Source organism: Mauremys reevesii, linkage group 3 (genome assembly GCF_016161935.1).
Source record: "Mauremys reevesii isolate NIE-2019 linkage group 3, ASM1616193v1, whole genome shotgun sequence".
NCBI lineage: Eukaryota > Metazoa > Chordata > Testudines > Geoemydidae > Mauremys > Mauremys reevesii.
In genome coordinates, this window is record NC_052625.1 from 125,731,447 (window position 1) to 125,759,304 (window position 27,858).

Below are 27,858 nucleotides of genomic sequence, written 5' to 3' on the forward strand. Positions count from 1 at the left end.
AGTTAACCCTGCATTCCCCTGACACCTTCAAGTGTGGCTAGTCCAATTCCTCTTTTTTTACCTTTGCACTCTGTTTTTTCTTTTTCACAGAATGCAACAGAGCGATCTAGCCCATACTCCTAGTTTATCAGTACCAGAAGACTTGTTTTCTGTTTGGCCTTGCTTAGGTCAGAGTAGGCTAACTTAGCCTGCCTTTTTACCATAGCTGCTGGTTGTTTTTCTTATCAATGCAGCTGAGCAGTGTAGTGCATGCAGCCAGGGGCGGCTCCAGGCACCAGCGCACCAAGCGCGTGCCTGGGGCGGCAAACCGCGGGGGGCAGCCTGCCGATAGCTGTGAGGGCGGCAGACAGGGAGCCTTCGGCGGCATGCCTGCGGGAAGTCCACCAGTCCCGCGGTTTCGGCAGCAATTCGGCAGCGGGTACGCCAAAGGCGTGGGACCGGCGGATCTCCCGCAGGCGTGCCACCAAATCCACGTTACCAGTGGACTTCCCGCAGGCACACCACCAAAAGCCTGACTGCCGTGCCTGGGGCAGCAAAAAACATAGAGCCGCCCCTGCATGCAGCTAATCAGCATGTGACAATAAACAGAAATAGATGGATTCTGCAGGTAGAATCCAAAAGCAATTAAGCTTTTTCCTTTCCAACTTCCCTTTATAAGTTGTAGTTGAGCCTAACTGAACATTTTGAGCCTGACAACAGCTTTCAACCAAGAAACTTTGTTGAGTGTCCAGTGGCTCATACCATCAGGCTTCCAGTTCAATGGATGATCCAGAAGTCTGTGATCCTGAACTAAAAGGTTAACATCAAGGGAGGAGAGTACACCATTTTGTTTCATATGTGTAAAACTACTTCAGCAACACTTTAAAGTTGAAAGAGCATTACTACACAATCAAGGGGCTTCAAGTGTGAGTGCTCATTCCCAGCTCTACACTTCCCCCAGACCACCACTCCTTATTCCTTGATTCTATAAATATGTTTAAAAATAAATATTTTTTGAAAAAGGCATGTTCTGTGTCTCTTGGGGTATGTCTATGCTGCAGTTAGACCTGTGGCTGGCATGTGCCACCTGGCTCGGGCTAAGGGGCTGTTTAATTTCAGTGTATACATTTGGGCTTGAGCCCAGGCTCTGGGACCCTCCCACCTTGCAGGCTCGAGCCCAAGTCTGAACAAACTGCAGTGTAGACATACCCTTAAATGGCAGGTAGTTGACCAGGGCAGCAACAAAGCTATAGCTGCAGAAGCTGCAGTTTTACAACTGTGAGGCTTAGTATCATCCTGTAAGGCTGGGCTTGCTCTTCAGTTTCTGAGGTGGTTCGTTCAAGCCTTCATTAAGATGCCATTGTGTACTGTGACTAGAAAAAAAAAAGCATTGCATCCAAGAATGCAATGGCGGGGAGGGCAGGGGACAAGAGAAAGAACAAAATAAATCCCAAAACATCTTACACCCTTTGGAACAGAGTTCCAAATTTTCAGGGCTTCCAAATCAAATCTTAAAACACATCAGACAGATGGGCTCTCAAAACTAACAGAGAATCTTCCCAAATATTTAGGTTCTCCCTCCTTTGTCCACTCTGTTGCCTGTCCTTCCTCTGGACCAGTGATTAGGTAGTGAAGGACAGCATTGCAAACTTCGTTTCACCAGAAACAAGTGCTCCTTTTCCTGAGGATTTTTGGGGTGTCAATTCATCACTGTTCCTAGTAGGAAACAGAGAGATAAATTTGCTCAGTGTACTGGTTCTCGTCAGGCTGATTGACTGTATGCAAGGCCCATTTTTGCTTTGAGTCTAGGCCTTTCTGAGAGAGATATCTCCTCATGATCTTTCATTGTTATACATGGAAGCAGGCTTCCTTGTACTAATTTAACTGTTCCACAAATGCTACCTATGCTTTGCATCAGGGGGGACCCATTTCCTAATCCAGGCGATGCCTTTTGACTTCTTTCTTTCTCACCAGTCCAGTGGTGTCTCTCTGAAGATCAGTCTTTAACAGGAAGTTCATGAATAACTAGTGTATAGTCCATTCTTACAAGATAGTATCTGAACATAATAATTTTTTTAACTGATCAAGTCTTTCAGTTTCCTCCTCTGTTTTCAGAAGACTGCCTTAGTGCCCTCTCAAGATCTGGCCCACTTCTTTCAGACTTTCCTGGTTCTAATCCAGTTGTCAAAAGACAGATTTCACAGACTGTATTTCTTCTAGGAGCTGTTCAACTATTTGCCTCCAGGGAATCTAATTACTTTGTGTAACAGTGACTGGAGGGGTAATTATCCCATAATGGTGATACATGTCAGTACCCGAAAAATAGTCCCGTTTATCAGTGAACTTTCCAGCATCAGGAACCAGATCATTTTCTGTTCCACTGAGTGAACTCAGATAGGTTTCATTCCAATCAGAACAACTTCCTGGAGTTACAAGTAGTTATGATTGTTCTGTCTCCATTCCTCTGGGTTTGGTTGCCCTCCCCAAGAAAAGCAACAATAGGACCTCTGTGGCAGGCTTGCGCTTCCAAGCTGGGATAAGAAAGTGCAGGTTTAAAATCCTGAATGAAACAAGGGAAATTATGCTTCCTGGGGTAGGAAGTTTTGTTAATTACTTACATTTTTTACAGTCAATGCTGTATATACTGGATACTTACCAGACCATCATTACGGACAGTCTCTGATCTGAGGAGCTCACAACAAAAGGTGTCTGATTAAAACAACTTGTTTTTGAGCTAACAAGCAGCCTATATGTCCAGGGACTAAGCACATATCAACTGGACACATAAGAATAAGAACTAAATCATTTGAGTACTCCATCAATTAACAGAAATTAGTGGCCCACGCACCCATAGTTTCTCAGATTACTACAAGTGTCATGTTAGCTGACACTTGGACTGAGGTAAATTTCTATTCAGGATCCTTAGACTCCCAGACCCACAACACCTGAGCTCTTGTTCTGGAACCTGAGAGGTTTTTCCTTCTAGAGCATGAATATTCAGGAGAGCTTGTCTTAAAATGTAGAAACTGTCCACAAATCTGAGTTTTTTCAAGGGATTCTGAGAACTTCATCTTCATAGTGGTCTTGAAAAGACAAGAATCTGTGGGGGGCAGGGGGTTGTTTTTTTGTCTCCCATCCAGGGTTATATTGTATCTTCTTCTTGGTCCAAGTCTTAGTGTTATAGGAGCCTTATAGCACATTCCTTCCACTTGTAGCTGTTTTTTGCAGCACCCTTCACACCCAGTTTCTTTAAGATGGGTGTCTACAGAGAAATAGATTAATAGAATATGATACTTCAGGTAACCCCTGAGTCCTCTTTTTTGAATATATGGAGGAGTCTTCCCCATACTCTTCTATTAAATGTTTTTCCTTTAAGCAATTACATTGGTCAGTAGTGTTAGCAAGTTTGGGGGTTTTATTGATCTGGAATTGCAATTAGTTGAACATGAGAACAGCCCTACTGGGTCAGACCAAAGGTCCATCTAGCCCAGTATTCTGTCTTCCGACAGCGGCAAACAGAGGCTTCTGGCAAACAGCTAGTAGATTGGCGAGGCGTGATTTCCCTTTACAAAAACAAGGAGAGGCAGGTTTCTACTTTACGGCTGCAGTCTTCAACCCTGCTATTAACCTAGTGGGATGTTATGTAATTACCTTAGAGAACCTAAAAATCTCTTGAGAACACACACATATCTCATCGTCTCCTTTTGCTTTGCTATTATTGCTAAAGGAAACAACTCCCTTGTTGACATCTAGATTCTTCTGCATCCTACAGTAGCAAAGTTGGCATATACCTTCCATATGCGTTCTGTTACTACACTGTGTCAACTAGTGTTTCTGTTTGAAAAATAATTATGCAGAGTTTTTCATAGATTTCAGAGTTTAAAAATTAAACTCGGTTTTTGTGCATGAGTTTTCTATATGAACAAAAATCTTTCTAAAAATGAGGTTTTTTCCCAGGAGTGCTGCTGCTTTTTTTCCTGTTGTTGTTAACATTCTGCGAAAAAAGATGATCGAACCATTAAAACAATAATTCTAGGGAGAACTTAAATATAATGTGACTAAGTGCTCATATACCTATAGCAACACATTTGGTACACTATTTCCCTATAGCTTAGTTCGGCTCCTTATAATGGGATCACCCTGATCTATGGTAGTACAGGCTAAATTTCAGACAGGCACTGAAACTTTCCTCTGATAGCAAACTGCACTTTTCCAATATCTTGCTAAATTCTAAAATAGAATATATGGAGTTAAAGTTTTTGTTGTGTTCCAGAAATAGGATGCCAACAAATATTAAGTGAGTAAGAGCAAGATACATGTGAGAAAATGCTAGTACAAAATATACCTCCAAATTGATCTAGGAATATAAACTTAAGAACTTGGATTTAGTGGGAGCTGTGATATATCCAGTGAAGATTATAGGATGGGAAATAAATAAAATAGTTATGAGTAATTCATATAGACAGTTAGACCCTACTCTCATTGCAATAGGACATAACTTGATTAGATATTGGAAATTGAGAGATGCCAACAGGGACAGAGTAGCTAATGACACTAGGAAAACATCATGGATATGGTTTACATACCATTCAGAGATGTAGTAAAGAAGGAAATTGGATACTTGGGGTTAAACAGAGTATGAAATTCAAGATCGTTTCATGAGGATATACTATTGTGTAGTCTTTTGGTTGTCATTTTATTAAGTGGATTTCAAAATCCAAATTGCATATAAAGGTAGATTTTTAAGGAAGTGTGCCCAAGTTCTCTACGTGTTTGCATACCTGCATTTACAATCGCACCAGCCTACACATGCAATTAGGGGTGCATTGTTACACATTCAAGTTCGTCTCTATTCATTGAAATTTTGGCTCTACAATATCTTCAAAAGTATGAAAGAGACCTTTTATGCTTAGCACTTTTTATACTAAAACACACTGATCGCCTGAGTCTTTGCAATTACAGACTTACTTCCAGTCATTTTCACTCTTTCATAAATACCTTATTTTTTAATTTTGGGTTGAAATTTACCATGCTTGATCTCAGCCCATAGGAAGATAATTTTTTGAAAGCTTGAGCAGAATCCAGTTTTAAATTATGAAAAAGCTTTTCTCCAAAGGTACCATTATGATAATCCTTAGTCTGCATATTTTTGTAGCTCTGGCACATCATGTGTTCATATTTTCACTTTACATTCCAGTGCTGTCTGAACCATATCACCAGCTGGTTGAGAGTGCCTGAGCATTCCAGAGGTCAGAAGATGTTAGTCCTCTTTTTTCTCCCCCCACCTGCGTAAAATGGAAGCTCCCTTCATGTTTTGCTGCTCTGTCATTGCAGTTCTCTATCCTAGTGGCTTTAGTTTTAGTTAACTTTACTGCTCTTCTCTGGTGTTTATGGCTGGCTATGTGTAGACTCTTTTTTTTTTTTTCTAAGAGAAAAGTAAACTGATAATAGAATGGGTGTTGATCAAATAACATTAATACATATGGCAGCCATTTTCCAAATATTGGTACATGTTTTTTACCTTTTATCTCCGGCACCCAGAATACTATACTTTGATTTGTTTGATATTTAAGCATTTGAACTAGGATAAGTAGTATCTTGTTACTTTTTTCATGTGTATTTTTTGCATCTTAGAAGCTCATTTTCCTATCCCCCTTAATGGCCTTTAAATCCATATTTCTTTTGAAGTAATGACTCAGCAGTATCTGCACATTGGTCTAAGTTAATAGATTATGATTTGGCAAGTGTTCCATGAAGTGAAGAAGCAGTACCTTTTAACTCACTTAATTCAAGATTTTCTTCCAGTAATGCTCTCAGGGGTGTTTTAGTCACCTTACTTTTTCTGTTTCTAATGAACAACAATCATCAGTTTCCTGCTTCATACAGTTCCTGCGCCACTGATGGGCTTTTGAGCAGGAAAATGGATTGCTGGTGTGCTGTAGTTTTAGTTTTTGAATTTTGAACAGTCACTGGACAGGCAGTAAGACTCAAACTATATGTCTACACTTGCAAATTCCAAAAGAGGAAATTCAGAAAATGTCTAATTGACATGCTAGAGCTAGCATAACAACATTAATTCTTACTGATATAAAGCCTACCCCCTCAATTAAAAAATAAAACATATAAAAGCATCCCATTTGCTGTAGCTGTTGTGTACAAGGTAGACTTCATTGAACCACCCACAGAGGATATTAAAGCCCAGATTCTGCCCTGCCCAGTAAATACCCATTATGTTTCCTTTCCACAAAGACATCAAGAATATGCTGAGGAAGTGATGCCACAAACTGTATTTCTCTCCTACCTTATCAAAGATAATGCATGGTTTTTGTTGGTTCTCCAAATGCAGCTAAGAAAGCTGGGGATCTTTCCAGTGCATAGACAGAGTAAACTCACCTGCTGGCTGCAGTAAGGAGCCTGTGTTTTTATGGATGGTGGTCCTCTGTGAATTATGTCAATACATGCCGTATCCATACTACTCACAAGCAGAAGTAGCATGAAATGTATATGGTTCCTGACCCTGTTACGGGATTCTGATCTGAGCCCTGTTAACTGTACTCTGATTGGCAAAGCCATGAGCAGCAGCTGTAGCAGTGACTGGAGCTGCTTGTGGGCTCAGAAAGACACTTGATCTCTCTACATCAGTTCATGTTTGGAAGATTATCTTTCAGCCATAAGGGCTGGAAGATTGTCTCTTTAATTAAAAGCTTAAATTCTGCAAAAACTGCATGCCCCCTTGCATCCACTTGGTGGATTTTTCAAGTCCTGCACCAGTTATATTAATCTCAGACTATCCTCTTTAGCATTTGTCTCTTGAATGCTATGGAAGACTTCATCTGGGGGAATTCACATGAGGATGAGAGTTGGGCCTAGATCCTTGCCTGTGACTGAGAAACACATGATGCAACTCGGGGGAAGGGGGGGCGGGGCAGGAGTTGTGTAATCCTATGCCAGCTGTGTGCTGGCTGGTCCCCTTGAATCACTCAGAGTAGCCAAGGGCTCCAAGAAATTAGTTTGTCAGCCACAGATTAGCTGGATATAGGGAAGCCTGGGCATGCCCCTTACACAGGCATTAGGGAGTGGGGGTGGCTTGGGAGCCTCTATCTCAGCTTTATTCCACCAGTGGATTCCCCATATGATCCTCTATGGCCACAATGCCAGCTTCAGAGCTAGAATCTGCCAGCAGTACAATGAAAAGCAGACACACCACACTCCAGTTTGGGCTCCAGAGTGCTCGTTACCAAAACATTTCGTGCAATTTAATACTACTACTTATCCCAGTGGTGCCCAAACTTTTCCTGTTGCCCCCTCCTTACCATTAATGGAATCTGTCTGCGCCCCCCCCCCACCACCCTTTTCTGTACAGTTGGCTCACTGAGGAGCTTAGGCTAAGGTGGATCTGGGGGCAGAACTGGGGATGGGGGAGAAGCTGGGGCTAGAGGCGGAGATGGCCTGGGTGTGAAGAGGAAATGAGGCCAGAGCTGGGCTGGGGGCAGAGTGTAGCTGCAACTGTGTGTGAGGTGGGGGGGTGGAGGTGGGCAGGGAGTGTAGTGGGGCTGGGTCTGGAGCTGTGCTATGGCTGAGGGTGGAGCAGGGATGAGGGTGCTCCTTCCCTGCCCTCCCCCCCATGAGGGCTGGCCTGGGTCTCACTATGTGCCCTCCCAAATGTTCCTCCGTGCCCCCAAGTTTGGGGACCACTGACTTCTCTTTTGTCTGATGAAAGCAGATAAAAGCAAATGGCTCAACATTCCAAGACTGGTGGGATCAGAGATAGTAACATGATTTACAAATAAAAATTATGTTTTCTGAGTGAGTGTAGCTAAATACAGTGGTTCACAAGTGAGGACTAGAGCTGGCTGAAAGTCAGAATTTCTGGTTTGTGGGAAACTTGGATATTTTGGGTTTCTTCAGATTCAGACCAAAACCAAATTTTTGGAAAATCCTCTGAAGCATCAACACATGGTGTTTCCAAAACAAAAAGGTGCTCCCTTGGGAATCTGGCACCTGTTGAGTGAAATTGAGATAATTTTGTCAGTTTCACCACTGCCTACCACACAATATCAGCAGAAAAACTGACAAGAATCATATCATTTTCATTCAGTGGCTGCCAGGGTCTGAGCTCCAGGACAGCAAGGTTGGGGAGCTCAGGGCTTCCAGATTTTTAAATTGTGTTTTTAAAACTAAGGTTATGCATGAAGGCAGGTTTTATTTTGTTAAACATTCCAATATGAACTAGCATGAATTTGACCTAGAACCCATTTTAAATATTTAGGTTATATTTGATGCTTATGCTAGCTATAACTATAAGGCAACCCTTGGAACTAACAACTACATTTCATAGCACTTAAAACTGTATATGCCACCTGTGACAGTTCTCAGGGTACCCAGAACTATGAGTCACCTTGTTACCCTTGCCTCCAATGAGGAGTCTTTTCTTGTGGTAGCTGGGTGACAGCTCCCTGATGCTGCCAGTTCTTCCTTCGCCAAGCAGGTTAACAATACCTGCACTGCAATCCCTGAGTCCCTTTGAATCATTCCCCTGTGATACAGCCCAATGTTGACTAATCATTAGTTGCTGTACTAGTGTACTAGTGCTGGCTCTCCACCCTGCAAAACTTTCACAGCAGGTGGCTTAACAGTTTGTGGGACTAGGGGAACCTGGCCACAGGCAGTCTGAATGGCAGGGCTGCTTAGGAGCTGTGGACAGCATTCAGGCTCCCAGCTTCACACCTGGAAGCCGCAAGAACCCTCAGGCAGTGATGAGATGCCAAAATCTTAACCGGTTCCCTATAAAAAGTTCTGATTTAAGGGAAGGGGGGGAGTGGGGGAGGGGTCGGGGGGGCTACATACTCGTGGGGCCAGGAGCCCCTGCAGGGCCTGGGGCAAATTACCCCACTTGCTCCCCCCTCTGCGGCCACAGAGCTCGCAGCCCCCCACCCCCTTACCTTGCTGGTAGCCCAGAGCTCAGCTGAGCTGCCCAGCTGCTGGCCATGCTGTGGCTCTGCGGGGTGGCGGAAGCGGGGGAGGGTCCGGGGGAGACATCCTCGTGGGGCCGGGGGCCCCTGCAGGGCCTGGGCCAATTGCCCCACTTGCCCCATCCCCTCTGGCCAGCCCTGGAGCTTGCAGCAGCTCCACCACCACCTTGCCGGGCCGCTCAAAAAGCGGCAGCAGGACGACTTCCAAGCTCAGCTGAGCTGCCCAGCTGGTGCCAGCGGCTGGCCATGCTGCAGCTGGGGGGAAGCGGAGGAGGGGCCGGGGGAGCCTCAGCCTCCCCAGCTGGGAATCCTGGGAGCGACGGGATTGTCCAGCCCGCGGACCAGAGTTCTTTGCCCACCTCCTGGCCCTTTAACAACCGGTTCTCCACAGAGGTCTAATTTTAGCAACCAGTTCTTGGGAACCTGTGGGAACTGGCTCCAGCTCACCACTGCCCTCAGGGACTCTTGGTTCCATAGCAGGGAGCCTAGAAGCTATGAGAGCCCCCTGCTTGTGGTTCATCAAATGTCTGTCAAACCCAATATGTTTCCGCAAAACATTTTGAATTCAACAAATTAACATTTTCCAAGAAAACTCTGTTTTGTCAGAAAATTCCCAACCCTTCCTAGTTAGGACTAATTAGTCTAAAAGCAAATAGTTCCATAAGGCCCATGTATGTTGTCAGCAGTTAGACAAATAATTGCCTTAGATGAGCAGTAACTTAAACTTTCTTTTATTGAAATAGAAAAATGCAAGTCAGTATGTATATTTCATGTGATTTCCCTACTGGTAAACATTAGTTTAAATCTTCATTCAGTTGGAGTTTTGCATCTGAGTATGAAGGGGGATGTGAAAGGCATATAAAGAGGTGAACTTTTATGTGAGAAAAGTTTGTTTGATTTATAAAGTGGCATTTTTGATTGAGAAATTATGTTCATTGATTGATAGTTGCAGTTGAAATAACTGCACCAGTTCATAGGTTTCATTACAAGTAGTAATATTGGGTGGTTTTATATTTAGTTAATAATCTATATAATTTGTGGTGAAAATGTAAAGCTTTTTAAACGGGAGTTTAGATTTATAACGGTGTCTCTTCTTTCTTTTTTTTTAAGTATAGCCTAGTTTACCCTTATTTATTTATTTATTTATTTATTTTTAACAACATCACTGTGTGGAGAACATAATTTGTTGTCATTCAAGATAGTTTTTCCATTTTATTTTAAAACTTTGTTTTTATGGTTGTCAAAGTCCTATAAAAAACTGTGTACATCACCATTCCTGCTAAAACTGACTTAAAATGAAAACAGTTTTCATTTTAAAGGTTGCAGCTTTCATTTTGGCTACAGCTAATAAACATCAACTGGATTTATTACATGAATCTGAAACACATGTTTCCCAAAATTCTTATTTGGACCTAGTTTCAATGATGATTTTGGTTTTGTTTTCATTCGTTTAAAGTCTTATTAGGTGTTTGGCTAAATAAAACAGTGCATACTAACATATTAACCCTGTATGAATGTTATCCTAATGTACATGCAAACAAAACAGAGTCACTATGAAAGTTTAAACAGCTAAGCACACCCACTCTAAGCTCCAAGTCCCTCAGCCATCACCTCTCTTGGGTAGAGAGCCACATCTCCCTCTCAAATGAGGTATTTTCTCAGGCAGCACAGTTCCCTGCCTACACAGTATTAGTCCCAGCAAGCCAGACTTCCTAAACAGGACAGCCTCTGCACTTTACTCTCTCTCGCTTTCTCTCTCTCTTTAGAGGCTTTAAACAGCATAATTGCCCTTATGAGACACAACACAGCTCTTTCTAAGCAAGCACAGTTATCCTTAAGATGAAAGCATTACAGAGAAAACATTAAAACCAATAAAAGAACCTACACACCAATGAGCTTACTAGAAAAACAACGAGGAGTCTGGGGACACCTTAAAGGCTAACAGATTTATTTGGGCATAAGCTTTTGTGGGTAAAAAACCCACTTCTTCACTTTTTTTTACCCACGAAATCTTATGCCCAAATAAATCTGTTAGTTTTTAAGGTGCCACCGGACTCCTTTTTGTTTTTGTGGATACAAACTAACACGGTACCCCTCTGAAGCTTACTAGAGATCATCTTCTTTCCCCCGAATTCAGCAAGGACTCTGGTAGGAGTCAGTCCTTCAAACCCTATGTGACAGATATGACAATATTCTGCAATATCGCAGGCAGACATTATGGAATTAAGTTAAACCTTATTGAATTATGTTTAATATGTTTGGGGTCCATTGTACTGAAAATGCACATGTTTGTGTACTATTGTGGGATAAGGATTAATGCGATCTCTGCGAGATAATGTGAACTTCAAAAGACGATGCTGAATAGTGTACCAGACATGATTGATTTTTTGGGACAACATGTATGAAGTGGAATTCCTAGGAACTGCTGGGGAGTAGGGGATTGCAACCCCTCACTTACAGAGTCAGCCTTTGCAGCGTTGCCGTGAGATGGGGGATTCTTTGTCTGCTGTTACAGGAGAAAGTTCAGAGACCCAGTCTGGATTGTCCAGCGACCAACAGACAAAGAAAGGACTATTGAATAAATATCCTGAGTTTAAGCTGACTCAGTGGCTTTGTTCTGATGCAGCAAATAGATAGCATGTCTGGTCCAGAGAGGGCCCCAGTCCATGAGGCAGCTTGGAAGGACTGACTTTGACTAAGAACCCTTGTGGATATGGTGGGGAAGAAGTGTGATGACTGTTAAAACCTACTCACATGCTAATAAGGTTATTTGATTTTTAAAAATGTTTTCTCTCTAGTGCTTTTACCTTAAGAATAAAATATACTTGCTTAGAACAGTGTGGTAGCTTATAACTGTTGGCTATTACTGTGATTATTCTCTGAAAACAGAAAGCAAGACAGCCTATTTAGGCAGGTGTCTTTTTCTGGGAATAACACAGTGAAGGTAGGGAAATGTTCAGCCTGGAAATACCCTGGTCAGGAGGGAGAAAGATGCTGGTCTCCACTGAAGAAAGTCAACACCGAGGGAGCCAAAAACCTGAGAGTGAGTTCCCTTGCTGAATCACTAAGGGGAAAATAAAGATACTTAAATTTTATTCAATAAGATTTTCCAAGGATATTGCAGGAGATTGCAATATCAATCACAGGATATACGTAGTGCATTTGATGATACTTTGTATGAAACACTGTAGAAGCCGGATTTATTTTCATAGATTCTGAGACTAGAAGGTACCATTGTGATCTAGTCTGACCTCCTGCATAACACATGCCATAGAACTTCCCCCAAATTAATTTATTTGAACTAGAATCCTATCCTCTAGAAAAACAGCCAGTCTTGGTTTCAAAATGTCCAGTGTTGGAGAATCTACCACAACCCTTAATAAATTGTTCTTTTTTAAGTACTTGCTCATGTCGATTCCAGGTAAGTGTGTGCATGTCACTTGCACAGTCACTGGAAGGTTTTTCCCCTGTGGGTACCCGTCGGGTCAGCTGTAGAGCCCCCTGGAGTCGCACCTTCATGGAGGTGTATATAGGTCCCTGCCAATCTGCCACCTCTTCAGTTCCTTCTTACCACCAGTGACGGTCATTGGAGCAGCTTCTCTTGTAAACAGCAAGCAATCCTGTAAATAGTGTGACAGACCCAAACCAGTGTGGTACAGGAGTCTGGTAGAGGGCAAATATACTGGTCACTGGATGAGTAGTTTTCTGTTCCCTGAGTGACCGGAGCAGGGGCTGCACTAGAGTAATCAGGAACCTGCTAGAACCAATTAAGGCAGACAGGCTGATTAGAACACCTGCAGCCAATCAAGGCAGGCTAATCAGGGCACCTGGATTTAAAAAGGAGCTCGCTCCAGTCAGGCGGCGGGTGGGGGGAGCCAGAGGAGAGGAAGTGCATGTGAGGAGCTGGGAGCAAGAGGCACAAGGAGCTGAGAGTGAGAGGGTGTGCTGCTGGAGGACTAAGGAGTACAAGCAATGTCAGACACCAGGAGGAAGGTCCTGTGGTGAGGATAAAGAAGATGTTTGGAGGAGGCCATGGGGAAGTAGCCCAGGGAGTTGTAGCTGTCATACAGCTGTTACAGGAGGCACTATAGACAGCTGCAATCCACAGGGCCCTGGGCTGGAACCCGGAGTAGAGGGCGGGCCCGGGTTCCCCCCAAACCTCCCAACTCCTGATCAGACACAGGAGGAGTTGACCCAGACTGTGGGGAAGATCACTGAGGTGAGCAAATCTGCCAATAAGTGCAGGACCCACCAAGGTAGAGGAGGAACTTTGTCACAGTAGTTAAAATCTTATAATTACTGTAGTGTAAATAGTATAGTTAGTTTAGATAAGTTTCAGTTGGAGGTCTTCCTCCTCCGCCCCCGCACACATCACATTTCCCCTCCCGGGAACCAGAGCATGTTTTAGTCTCAGAGTTTCAAGCCATGCAGGTCCTGTCTGAAGCCTATGCCAAAGGGATACTCACATGACTCCTGTCTGAAACGTCTGGGAGAGGCACACCAAAAGATAAGTATAAGATCTGCAGAGGCTTGAGACCAAGGACCAAAAAAGAGAGGGACTTTAGCCTGAAACTGTTCCTTATGGAATCAGCCCTTCATCCCAAGGTGGCGTCTGACCCCAAACCCAGCACTTCCCATCGAAAAAGGACTCTGGCTCCAGGAACCCTCGGCACTGCCATTCCTCAGTGCCGAAGACCTCTTCTGATGCGAGTGCCCAGCACTGCTCCCATTCGCCAGTGCTCTACAAGAAGATGACGGATAGAGGGAGCTCTCCCACTAAAGTAGTGGAGTGAGCAGGCACCAGCGGGGTGTGTCCCACGTCGGGACACCCTGTTCTGGCTATGACTCTGCCGGCACCATTGACTCTGGCCTCATGGGGAGGTACATCGAGTCAGGTTCTTGTGGACTCCCCAGGGTGGGAGTGTCTGGAGGAGGACATAGACCTCCCTTCCACACCGGACACCTAGAAGGCGGCTAGGGACCTTATCGCAATGACGGCACAGTCCCCTGTACTGGTGCCACAGAGAAGCACTGTGCCCTCGAGAGGCAAGCCGACAATGATGCGGCACTGCTCTCCTTTGCCTCGGTACCGCTCCCCGGCACCGTCTTTGTCTGCACTGCCCTGGTTGCTGAGGTTGAACTATTCAAGGGACTTGGAGGCAGAGTCATACGGCTCTCAGCAGAACTGGCACCATTCCCAGCAAAGCCCAAAGCAGGAAGAAGGGCAACTTCTACTTGTGATGTCCTGGCCTCCGCAATGGCAGGCGCCGGCTCAATGGCCCTTCTGGACATTATGGGCTTACTACCAAGCCCAAGGGCCCGAGTCCAGATCCCTTTTGGAGGTGCAGGTCTCTCCATCAGTGACTTTGATGGCTTAGGAAACCTCCGCGGGGGCAGGAGATGGGCACACAGGTTGGCACCGAGACTGATGCGGGTCCCTGCACCAAGACTGGTACTGAGGTGGGCATGGACCTGGGAACCAGCACCAGCCCTGGCACCGCACAAGGTGTCTTGACACAGGGGGATTCCTGCGAACCAGTGGGGCAGGAAGACCTGTTGCCCTCGTGGACATCATCCTCATCCTCCCCAGTTGAAGTGGTGGAGGGCACTTCCACCACACTGCCAGCCATGGACAGCAGGACACACCAGGAGCTGCTCAGAAGGGTGGCTCAAAACCCCTACATGCAGCGGAGGAGGTCTCAGAAGAGACGGACCCTATGGTGGACATTCTGGTCCCTGAAGGCTCTTTGACTGTGGCTTTGCCCTTCATTAAAACTATCCAGAACACCACTAAGGTGTTATGGCAAACAGTCACCTCTCTTCCCTCCCCCCCGCCCCCAGTGAAAGTGGTAGAGTGGAAATATTTTGTGCCATCCAAGGAGTATGAGAATCTGTTTACCCATCCTCAAGTGGGTATTCTGGTGGTGGACACGCCAACCAGAAAGAGAGATAGGAACAGCCGGGACCGACTCCTAAGTCTAAAGAGCCAAAGAAGCTGGATCTCTTCGGTAGAAAGATGTATTCTACCGGGGGGCTCCAGCTTTGCCTAGTCAACCAGCAGGCGGTCCTGAGCTGCTATTGCTACACATTGTCCTGGAACACATTGTCCAAGTTCCAGGAATTGCTACTGGCAGACTACCACTCCGAATTTGTGGCTGATCTGGAGGAGGGCAAAGTAGTCTCGAAGGCCTCCTTACAAGCCTCCCTGGACTCGGTGGACGCAGCTCATGGCTTCAAGTCTTGGTACTTCCGGCTTAAGTCCAAAACACCATCCAGGACTTGCCTTTTGACTGTTCAGGACTCTTTTTTCAGAGCAAACAGACAGTAGGCTCCACAGCCTGAAGGACTCGTGGGCAACCCTTAAGTCCCTGCGGCTGCATATGCCACCTTCCCCTCCCCTACCCCCCGAGGAAGCGGTGCAGGAGTAAGAGAAGGAGGCCCTCTCAGTCCTCCTCTGGTCAGGACCAGGGTGCAGCAAAGCAGTCCTCAGCTTCTAAGCCAAACTTTTGGAGTTGCACCCAGGGGTGATGCACCAGATCAAATCCCGGATCCTTTCCTTCCCTTTGTGAATCATCTATTCCATTTCTACCGTGCCTGGGCTCAAATAACCTCAGATCGATGGGTCTTGAGCACGGTAGAATGGGGATATTCTCTCCAATTCTGTTTCCTTCCGCCTTCCCACCCACCCTCCCCATCCCACTTACAAGCACCTTCTAGTTAGTTCCTACAGCTTGGGGTGGTAGAGGAGGTGCCTCTGGAGTTCAGGAGCAAGGGGTTCTACTCCTGTTATCTCCTAATCACCAACGCCAAGGGTGGGCTCAGGGTTATTTTAGACCTACAAAACCTAAACAGATTGATGAAGAAGTTAAAGTTTTGCATGGTCTCTCTGGCTTCCATCATTCTCTCCCTGGATCTGGGGGAGTGGTACGCTGCCCTCAGCTTGAAGAACGTGTACTTTCACGTGTCCATAATGCCGTTCCACAGATGGTTTCTTCGATTCATGGTCAGCAACACCCACTATCAGTTCATGGTCCTCCCCTTCGGCCTCTCAGCAGCCCCTCAGGTGTTCACCAAGTGCCTGGCAGGCATGGCAGCCTTCCTACAGAAGTGGCAAGTACAAGTATTTCTGTACCTAGATAACTGGCTAATCAAGGGCTACTCCTGGGCCAGGTGGAGGACCACGTGAGCCTGAAGCGGATGATGTTCCACAGGTTCGACCTCATTCTGAACATGGCAAATTCAACCATAACCCCCACACAAAGGATAGAATTCATCAGAGCCCTCCTGGACTCCAGTCAGACCAGAGCATTCCTCCCGGAATCTTGCTTCCTCGCCATGAGCGCCATCAGAGAGGATCTCAGAATATTTCCCACCACTACGGCGAGGAATTGCCTGAGACTACTCAGGCATACAGCTGCCTGCACATATGTGGTACAGCATGCCAGATCTGCAGTTCCGTCCCCTTTAGGTTTGGCTAGCCTGGATATACAGGCCAAACTGAGACCACCTAGACAGACTGGTCACACTCCTCAGGTCCTCGAGTCCCTCCACTGGTGGCTCAACCCGCAAGCCTGGTGCTCCATTCGAGCCTCTAGCAACATGCTCCCATCTTTACTTTTCTTGGAATGTGGCATTCCTAGTGGCTATAACGTCAGCCAGGAGGGTGTCTGAGCTCAAGTCCCTGATGTCTGAGCCACCTTACACTGTGTTTTATAAAGACAAGGTGCAGTTGTGGCCGCACCCAGCTTTCCTCCCAAAGGTGGTTTTGCAATTTAACGTGAATCAGGACATTTTTCTTCCAGTGTTCTTCCCTAAGCCACATGCTAATAACTGGGAATGGGTGTTCCATTCCCTGGATGTCAGATGAGTGTTAGCTTTTTATATCAAGCGGACAAAGCCATCTTAGAAATTGACACAGCTCTTTATTGCAATGGCTGAGCAGATGAAGGGGCTCCTGGTGTCGTCCCAAAGAATCTCTTCACGGATAACGACCTGTATCAGGGAATGCTACGACCTAGAAAAGATGCCGGCCCCAGCATTAACTGTGCACTCCATAAGAGTGCGAGCTTTGTCTGCAGCGTTCCTGGCCCAGGTGCCTATTCAGGATATCTGCAGGGTGGTGACGTGGTCGTCTATTTGCATCTTTACGTCGCACTACGCCATCACAGCAGGCTAGAGACAATGCTGCATTTGGCAGGCTACGACTCAGTGAACTCTGACCCTTCCTCCTGGGGACTACTTTGGAGTCATTTACTTGGAAGTGACGTGAGCAATCACTCAAAGAAGAAAAAAACGTTACCTACCTTTTGTAACTGATGTTCTTTGAGATATGTTGCTCATGTCCATTCCAAGAGCCACCTGCCTCCCCTCCCTCAGAGTATCTGGCAAGAAGGAACTGAAGAGGCAGCAGGTTGGCAGGGACCTATATACACCGCCATGGAAGTGCGATTTCAGGGAGCTCCAGAGCCGACCCGACGGATACCGCTAGGAGAAAAACCTTCTGGCAACTATGCATGGTGTGCGCGCACACCTACTTGGAATGGACATGAGCAACACATCTCAAAGAACAACAGTACAAAAGGTAGGTAACCATTTTCCAATGGTTAATTACCTTCACTGTTTTAAAACTTATGCCATATTTCTAGTCTAAATTGAATATCTTCAACTTCCAGCTATTGGTTCTTGTTATACCTTTGTTATCTCCTAGATTGTGTTTGTTATCTTCCAGGACACTGATAATCTCAAAGAATGTAAGGGCCAAGAGCCAATCCTTGCAGGGCCCCATCAGAACCACACTCAGTGATGATTCCCCATTAACATTGAGACATGTCAGTTAGCCAGTTTTCAACCCATTTTGTCTGTGCCATGTCAATTTTGTGTTGTTTTTAATCAAAATGTGCATTATCAAGTCAAATGCCTTTCAGAAGTCATAGGTATATTACATCAACACTACCTTTTCTTCATTTAGAAAATATATAACTTTTATGGAGCAAAAATGTTCAATAATATTGTCAGAGAGCTTTAGCAGATCTAGCCTATCAAGTGAAAAGAATCTCATGTATTTTATCACTTTCTAAAACCTAGGTCAGCTACAACCACATAGATGAGCAGCATCCCCAGTTGTGTACATCCTGTTAATAATTACCTCTACCCCAAAATGGAGAGCAGTGAGTTTTTCCACTTAAAAGATTCATTACTTTCTATTTCCACTGCTGTGGTGGTACTATTACTAATAAGCACATTATACATGAATCAGAAGTTAAACACATCTTTTTTTAAGATGTTCAAACAGTTTCCCAGAGTAGGCAGAATTAAATATAGTTGAAAATATTAAACAAAATCTCTACACCAATCTATAAAGTCAATAAAGTATCCCAGCATGGGGAAACTCCCATGTACAGGGTATATCAAGGATATGACTGCAGAAGGCATTTCTCAGTTGATGGAACAAGTTCCCCAGGTGCTTATTTGCTGACCAGTGGAAAAGCTGGAGCAATGAGTTTAGGTTGTAAGCTGTTTGGGGCAGGGAGCATATAGCACAGTGGAGTCCGGGTCCATGACTTAGGGCTCCTAGGCACTACAATGATATAAATAATAATTAAGCTGAGGGCCAAACTGGCTCCTGGCATTCCTAAAGATCAGTAGCGTTGCCCCCAGTGCCTCATGTACTCTGAGCACATCTTGACCAGAGCCAGGGATTGAGACCTTTCATTGTAATACTAATAAAATACATGTTGGTTTTACTTATTTCTTTTGAGTATTATCTTGCTGTAGTCCTATGGTAGAACATCTTACATCTGAGTACTTTGCATATGAATCACAGTGGTATCTAGGCACTTCATACATAAGTAGTGTGCAAAATTCTGCTCAGAGTTGCAATTTTCCTCCATTGCTACAAAGGAGATCCTCAGGGTTATACCAATGTAACAGCAGAATGTGGTCCTTGAATATGTCTGTATTTAGCTGACGTTCTTCATTATGTAACTTAATCTGTTCTGTATTGTATTTGCTTTGATTTAATAAATGTGTTGACAGCATAAAAACAATTCCTGAACAGTGGAACTAATCATGTTAATGTAAATTACAAAAAAAAAAAATCATTAGGGGGTTAAAGAGTTTTTCACCTGAAGATCATAGATTCAAATCCATCACAGTTCATTAGTTTCCCAAAGTTATCTGATGGCTGCTGAGAAGAATGTGAAACAAATAATTGGTCTACATCCATTTCCTAATGAATGTACAGCTACACTTCAAAGCTGACATCACACCTGGCCTTAATTTAAATCTTTATTAGCAGTCTCAATAGGGAAGGGAAAATCTATGAATGGGCACAGGGATTGAATTTACTTCTTACCATAGAAGTGATACCTCCAAAACAGCATAGAGGTACACTGGCAGAGATCTGCTATGCTCATGTTATAGTATTCCGCTGTGGAGAAGTAGAGATCTGTTGTCAGCACAAGTAAATATTTGTCCATGTCATTTTTTAACTTGGATGGCTTCCTTTCTTCACAGTCTCTCTCCCCACCCCACAAGCACCATTCACACTTACATAACTAACTACTGCTTAATGTATCAGGTAAATTGGGCAAACCTTACCTCCAGTATTACCTTATATTTCATGTAGATCATATTCTATTGTAGTTTAAATGAAACATCAAAATAATGTAAATGCATGGCGTAACAATGAAGTGGTTGTAGCTTATTGAAAGTGACTAGTTAACTGCTTGAATTCTTGAAACATTTTCTGCTTGCAGTAGCCAGACTAGTGATGTTAGCAGGCAGCAATTACAACACATGACTTATTTGAAGAAGGAATAAAGCAGATTAGAAAGATTTGCCATTTACTGAATAAAAACAGTAATTCCTTCTATTCATTTAGAAATAAATATGAGCAAGTTATGTATTAAAAATAAAGGTGCGCTAGCTGTAATTGCAAGTTGTAGTCCTGTGGAAGTGTGGTGGACTGTTCGTTCAAGATGGAACATTGCATAATGGAGGATGCAAATCACTGTTGTCCTGTCCCTATATGATAGTCTCTCTCTTCTTAAACTTTCTTTCATTTCCTAAGATATGGGAATTGCACTCTTGATCTTCCCTGACACAACATCCTTAAGAAAGGCAGTGTTAGGTAATATCTCTGAGCTGTTATAGCTAATTCCTTTTGGAATAGGACATAACAGCCTGTTAGCAAAAGTAGAGCCATTTATAGCAGGGGTTCTCAACCTTTTTCTCTGTGAGGCCTACCTACCTACCTCGACATGCTATAAAAACTCTAGGGCCTGCCGGGGGGGTGAGGGGGGAACCTCGAGGCAGGGGCCTTGAGCATAGGTGTAGTTTGACTTCTATTTGGGGGCGGGGGGGGGCGGGGGCCAGTAGGGCTCAAGCCATCTCCGCATGGCGGAGTGCAGGGAGGGAGCAGCACCTTCACCCCCGACTCACCTCAGCAGGCCACCCAGCCTGTCTGGGTTGAGGGGCGGGGGCATGCAACCAAAAATTATAACTCAAAGGTGGAGGGCTTAGCTCAAAAAGTTTGAAAACAGCGTAGGGTGCAGGGAGATGGTAGTTAGGGGCTGTGCACAGGCAGGATGGTAGCTGAGGGTGCACAGCGGTAGCTGGGGCTGTGTGCGGGCAGGGGGGTAGCTGAGAGTGCAGGGAGAGAGGTACTGGGGGCTGTGTGCAACCTGGGGGTAGCTCAGGGTGCTGGGAGAGGAGTATTAGGGGCTGTGTACTGGTACAACTCCCCTGTGGTCCCTTTTCCTGGGGCTTATTTTTGGAACACCAATCTGGAGTATTTAAATAGAGTTTTTGATAGATTTTTGATGTGTGTGAAAATATCTCAGTGGAAATACATTCCCCATGTTACTGGCAGTACTATGATTGATTTTCTTTTGTTAATTGTTTAATATTGTGAAATGTATATAGGATTTTATCATTTTATGGTTGTATTGCTCTCTTTTTTTCCCCTGCATCAAATGCAATAGAATATTTTTTAGTAGTTTTGGAAAAAAATAAATACCAAGTTTAGAGAGAGTCAATAAGAGAATTTATTTTTACCTTTCCTGAGTCCTTCCTGGAAAAATAATTCCTCAAGAAAGAATATTATCTTATTTTCCCTGGGCCTTTTTGTGCCTCTCTTCTTCGTTTGAGAAATCTTACCTTGCTGAACAATACTGTAGAGGACAATGTTCAATTGATAGTTAAATATTTTTTAAAAAACACCCGTTTACAGTTGGTAAGTTATTTTTTTTAAGCAGAAGGTACCCTGTTTATCTATTATCAAGCAGGCAGAAGCTGCGTATCCAAACTTACATTATATTATAGCTTTGGTTCCACTTGGGATACCTAGTAAACCAAATATGTGGATTTTCTATTCATGTTAGTTGGATGACTGTACAGAATATTTTTACATCTGTTATTACATGAAAAAGCTGCTAAACTTGACTTTCTTTTTGTTTTCTAGGTCAGAAGACTTGTCTCCATTTACATGGTATCTTTCCTTATCTCTACGTGCCATACGATGGTTATGGGAAGCAGTCAGAACACTATCTTCGTCAGGTGGCATTCAGCATTGACCGAGCACTCAATGTGGCTTTAGGCAATCCATCTTCTACTGTTCAACATGTGTTCAAAGTGTCATTAGTATCTGGAATGTAAGTATAATTTACATTATGTTATTGTTAGTTTTGTTTATGTAGAAGGGTCAGCATACCTGTTTGGCATTGGGAGGTCCACTGCCTCAGTTTGTCCTTGAACTCACCAGTAACTACACATGCTTATATGCATCTAACAACACCCCTTCTTGGGGTCTGGTTTATTAAAATAACATAACTGTAGTAAAATAATAATTTAATGTCAACATACAGTAGAACCTCTTAGTTACAACACCTGAGGAATGGAAGTTACTTGTAACTCTAAAATGTTCATAACTGAACAAAATGTTATGGTTCTTTCAAAAATTTACAACTGAACATTGACTAAATACAGCTTTCCCTTTATTTTTTAGTACTTTATGTTTAACACTTGGAGCTAAGATCAAAAGTGTATTTGCTGCCTTTAACCATCTTAATTTAAGTGAAACAAGCACAGAAACAGTTTCCTTACCTTGTCAAAAAAAATTAAAATGTTCTCTATTATTTAGTAGTTTGTTTAACACAGTATTGTACCGTATTTGCTTTTTTTTAATGTCTGCTGCTGCCTGATTGCGTACTTTCGGTTCCCAATGAGGTGTGTGGTTGACCAGTCAGTTCATAACTCTGATGTTCGTAACTCTGAGGTTCTACTGTAAATAAAAGCCAGTATTTTCCAAACTCTACAGTTCCTTCAACCACTTGCTGGTTTCTGTAGTTTCTTACCAAAACTTAGATCCTGCTACTTGGTGTTTCCTGAAGAAAGCCTCTTCCTCTTAGGTCTCCTGCTTTTTTGTTGAGCCCTGCAAATCTGCAGATATCTACTTTTTATCCGTTGACCGTGTTTGTGGATCATGGATGGATGCGGATCCAAATTTTATATCTAGAGCCCTGCAAATCTGGATATCTGCGGAGCATGTTTGCGGATAGCAGATCGGATGCAGATACAAGTTTTGAATCCATTCAGGACTCTGGTTTTTTTTTGTTTTTTGTTTTTTTTTGTTTTGTCCTTTATGTCAGGTTGCTACAGCCAGGCCTTTCCACCCGCTTGGTATGGAGAGCCCCTTCCCACATCCCCTCTGACAATGTGTCTCTTGCAGGGACAATCCTGCAGGTTTCTCCCCCTCAGACTGCACAGGCTCCCTCTTATAGGAAATATCACTCTATTATCTTGTGATGCTTGGTCACCAGACACTGTAGATGGCCCAAGCCTTGAAACAGGTCCCTGGAACATGCACATATGGCCCAGGACAACACTGTTTGTTTGCTTACTTCTTATTTAGTGCACATTTTTGCTGTTCCAAGAATTGTTAGGATTATTATTACTAGATGTTAACACTTAAGGATTCTCTTATTCACTATTTATTTGACTCGCATAACGGGATTGAAAAATTTACTCATCCATGATGAACAAGAAGCTTTTCTGGATGAACATACGTGATTATACAAAACAATTTATGCAAAATCTGTTTTCATCTAGAAAAAAGGGTGACATTTTTAAAAGCATTCAACACTGGCCTAACCAGCCAGTAGGGTGCACTTTTGGCAATCCCTAGTTCATAGCAATTATACTTATCAAGATAACCTTCCCAGAGTGAACCATTGCAATGGTTCCTTCTGAAGACTACAGACAGTGCCTATGTTACTGCTTGGAGTTTACATAGGCTGCAGCAGAACTAAATCTGATCACTGTATTATTGGCTTCCACTGTTGCTGTGAGAAACTTGAGCAGCAGTGAAACTATTAATCTGATCCTTTCCTATCTCTGGTTTCTTGTAAAAGATATGATTAGCTGAAGAAGAGAAGCACTGGAGCTATTCACTGGAGAGGAGGAACCAAAATTGAAAACTAAGCAGAGTAACCTAGTGAAGACAACCCTTCTGTCTTCATCGTCCTCCTCCTCCTCCATCCTGCAACACAGCCAGAAAGCTGCAGGGATAGAGTAACAGATCCCATGTCCCTCTCTTCAGCAGCTTGGCAGCTCTTTTATTGTAACTTCAAGTCAGGTTCTGAATGCAAATGGTAGATGTTTTAGGTGCTGAGAGCTCTGTAATTTTATCTTCTCAAATCTAAGCCCTGCAGATGTTCTTGCATGCCTTCCTTGCTGTCAGAAGGACAATTAAGATAAATATTTACTACCTAAGTTTCAAAACGTGGAAGAGACAAGCAGGCAGAGTCAGAGTTAAAGGAAGGATAATCTTTGAACACTGACTGTATCTACTGGTTGCCTGTCTGAAATGAAGAACAATCCACTAGTTCTTTGAGTATGTGTTATTGTGGATCTCATTCTAGGGAGTAGATGCACCTCATGTGCCTGAGACCAGATTTTTTGAATAGTGATGTCCATTGGGGCCATGCGTGTATCCTGTCCCTCTTTGTGTTCACATACAAGGACATAAAAGATTGGGCAGCCACAACCCACCCTCAGTTCCCTCTTACTACCTGTGGTGAGATGGAACCTAGCTAGTGTCCGACCCACTGGACTTTAGCTCGGACTAAACTTCTCAAGGAACCTTCTTAAAATCTTCTGAGATATTTCAGATTGACTTTCATTCTTTTATTTACTTGTCAAGCCAAAAGATTTTGAGGAATTGGATATATGCCTTAGGGAAGACTGTGCATTGGAACTGAAAGATGATGTTGAGATGAGTGCATTTGGATTATAATGGTTTATGGGGTGACCGGACTCATGGCTTTTGGTTGTCCTGGGTGCAAATATTATCTTAACTAGCAATTTCCCAACTTTTTAGTAATTGCTTTGGTGGAGTTTGCACTTGAGCAATCTTACTTCTAAATTAACAAAGATTTTGTTTCGTTTGGGAAGTGTCAATAAATATATATAAATTGTGACTAAAACACCAGGCGTGTAATGCCCAACATATCTTCTAGAGTGGAGAAAGGTAAACATAAAATAGAGAGAGAATTTAAGTGTAAATAGTGCTACAATATAATCAGTAATCTTTTTTGTTTGTTTTTATTGCTCTCCAGGCCTTTTTATGGTTATCATGAAAAGGAGAGAGAGTTTATGAAGATCTATCTTTACAATCCTTCAATGGTGAAAAGGTAAGGCTATATAAAATAGAACTCTCAACAGTGTTCACTGTGGCTTATGAACCAAAAAGGGAGGTGAGATGACTATTCCATGTATTTTCATTTGGAAGAAACATGTACATTTAAGATAATAACAATATAAGTAGGGCTGTTGATTAATCACAGTTAACTCAAGTGATTAAAAAAAATTAATCATAGTTTTAATTGCACTGCTAAACAATAGAATACCAATTGAAATTTATTAATATTTTGGATGTTTTTCTACATTTTCAAATAGATTGATTTTAATTACAACACAGAATACAAAGTGTACAGTGCTCATTTTATATTTTTTATTACAAATATTTGCAATGTAAAAATGATAAAAGAAACTGGATTTTTCAGTTCTCCTCCTACAAGTACTGTAGTGCAATCTCTTTATCATGAAAGTGCAACTTACAGATGTAGATTCTTTTTGTTACATAACTACACTCAAAAACAAAACAATGTAAAACTTTAGAGGCTACAAGTCCATTCAGTCCTACTTCTTGTTCAGCCAATCATTAAGACAAACAAGTTTGTTTACATTTACAGGAGATAATGCTGCCCTCTTCTTCTTTACAATGTCACCTGAAAGTGAGAACAGGTGTTCACATGGCACTTTTGTAGCCGGTGTTGCAAGGTATTTATGTGCCACAGTTGCTAAACATTTGCATGCCCCTTCATGCTTCGGCCACCATTCCAGAGGACATGCTTCTATGTGACTGAACTCCTTGGGGGAGAATTGTATGTGTCTTGCTCTGTTTTACCCATATTCTGCCATATTTTTCATGTTATGGCAGTCTTGGATGATGACCCAGCACATGTTGTTCATTTTAAGAACACATTCACTGAAGATTTGACAAAACGCAAAGAAGGTACCAATGTGAGATAGCTACAGCACTCGACCCAAGGTTTAAGAATCTGAAGTTTCTTCCAAAATCTGAGAGGCACAAGATGTGGAACATGCTTTTAGAAGTTTTAAAAGAGCAACACTCCAATGCGGAAACTACAGACCCCAAACCACCAAAAAAGAAAATCAACCTTCTGCTGGTGGCATCTGACTCAGATGATGAAAATGGACATATTGCTGCACTGCTTTGGATCATTATCGAGCGGACCACGTCATCAGCATGTATTCTGGAACGGTGGTTGAAGCATGAAGGGACATGTGAATCTTTAGTGCATCCGGCACGTAAATATCTTGCAATGCTGGTTACAACAGTGCCATTCGAATGTCTGTTCTCACTTTCAGGTAACATTGTAAACAAGAAGCAGTCAGCATTATCTGCTGCATATGTAAATAAACTTGTTTGTCTGAGCGACTGGCTGAACAAGAAGCAGGACTGAGTGGACTTGTAGTCTCTAAAGTTTTACCTTGTTTTATTTTGTACATAGTTCTACATTTGTAATTTCAACTTTCATGATAAAGAGATTGCACTACAGTACTTGTATTAGGTGAATTGAAAATTACTATTTCTTTTGTTTTTTACAGTGCAAATATTTGTAATAAAAATAAATATAAAGAGAGCACTGTTCACTTTGTATTCTGTGTTGTAACTGAAATCAATATATTTGAAAATGTAGAAAACATCCAAAAATATTTAAATAAATGGCATTCTATTATTGTTTAATAGCATGATTAATTGCACAATTAATTGCGATTTTTTAAATTGCATGATTAATCACGATTAATTTTTTTAATAGCTTGACAGCCCTAAATATTATTAATTATTGTCCCCAATTCAGCAAAGTATGTAAGCATATACCTGATTTTAAGCATGAGAATAGTCTTAAGGAATGTAATGTAATGTAACTGCAATTGTCTATTCAGACTTAAGTACATTCAGTCAAAATCATTCTTGTAACTGTTTAAATCAATGGAGTTAAAACAGGATTGAATTTAACATAGTGATATTTCAAGTACTATGAGGTGAATTTTCATCAATAAAATGCTTGTTATAAAGTTTTAAATTCTGGTATCCAGTCACAGAATTTAAAATGATTTGGAAAAATCAGATAATTTAATATAAATCAAAAATGTAACATTATGTTTATTAAATGTAAAGAACAGTTAATACAAAATTAAGATAGAGATTAATTACACAAACCACAGGAAATTCAGTCTTTATAGTTCATAGCATAATTGAAATCCTTTGGATCTATGTAATATTTTTTATCGTATGTTAACCTTACTAAAATCTAATTTGTGATTATGAAAAAACTAATATGATAGTCCATCAATAGCTATTAGCTAAAATGGTCAAGGATACAATCCCATGCGCCAGATGTCCCTAAACCTCCAACTGCCAGAAGTGTCTGGCACTGGCCACTGTCAGAGATGGGGTAGATAGACCATTGGCCTGACATGGAATGGCTGTTCTTATGTTAATGATTGTCCAGAAAGTTATTTGGTCCAAATAAGTAGGATAATAGAATTTTGCAAGGCTTTTTCATATGGTGTTAAGTTGGTCTTAATATATTGTATATGTACAATGTGGCTGAGTTACAATTGCTGTGGGAACCATATATTGAAACTTTTAGATTTTAATCATTTGTATTTGAACTATGTTATCTTATCATAGTTTCTTCCTTTAATTTCCTAGTTTTGATTTTTAGATAACATTTTATTGTATTATATAGTCAAATACACTGAACCCCTTTACAAATGCAGATGATATTCAGATAAATTAATTGCATATGTTTGTAATTATTCAAAGGAAGATATGTTTGTTTTAATGTACAGCTCTTTGAAGAAAATACATGTCTGCAGATAGATGCTGCATCACAAAGGTTGCTTTGTTAAAAAGTTAGAGTACGGTATTACGCATGCACAGTTTATAATTTTCAAACATTTATGACTTGTTTGTTAATATGGCAAAGGACCACAGGGGAGATTTTCAAAGTCACAAATAACATTTAGTTATCCAACTGTCCTTGGGCCATTGAGGTCAATGCAAAGCTTTCCATGGACTTCTGAGGGCCTTGGATCAGTCCCCAGTACTATTGCTATGTGCTCTGATACTTCCATAGAGATTTTTATAATTGGACAGTTAAAGCTCCTCTGTGCTTATTTTCAGATACTGAATTATTATTAGGGCAGACCAGTTTTGTTAAGGACATTTGTTAAAATGTAGACGTTTGCAGCATTTATAATGTTAATAAAATCAAATATATTGTTGAACTTTTAATTATTTATTGTGATTTTA

At 42.3% G+C, this 27,858-nt stretch overlaps 1 protein-coding gene across 2 annotated transcripts in view; it reads left to right on the top strand.

The window, feature by feature from the left end:
* REV3L (REV3 like, DNA directed polymerase zeta catalytic subunit) overlaps positions 1-27,858 on the top strand; it is a 231,500-nt gene that overhangs the window by 95,293 nt on the left and 108,349 nt on the right. For both annotated transcript variants that reach the window (XM_039529353.1, XM_039529354.1), the window contains exons 2-3: positions 21,415-21,604; positions 24,569-24,643. In XM_039529353.1, the coding sequence (XP_039385287.1) occupies positions 21,415-21,604; positions 24,569-24,643 (265 nt within the window). The remainder of the gene's footprint in view (positions 1-21,414; positions 21,605-24,568; positions 24,644-27,858) is intronic.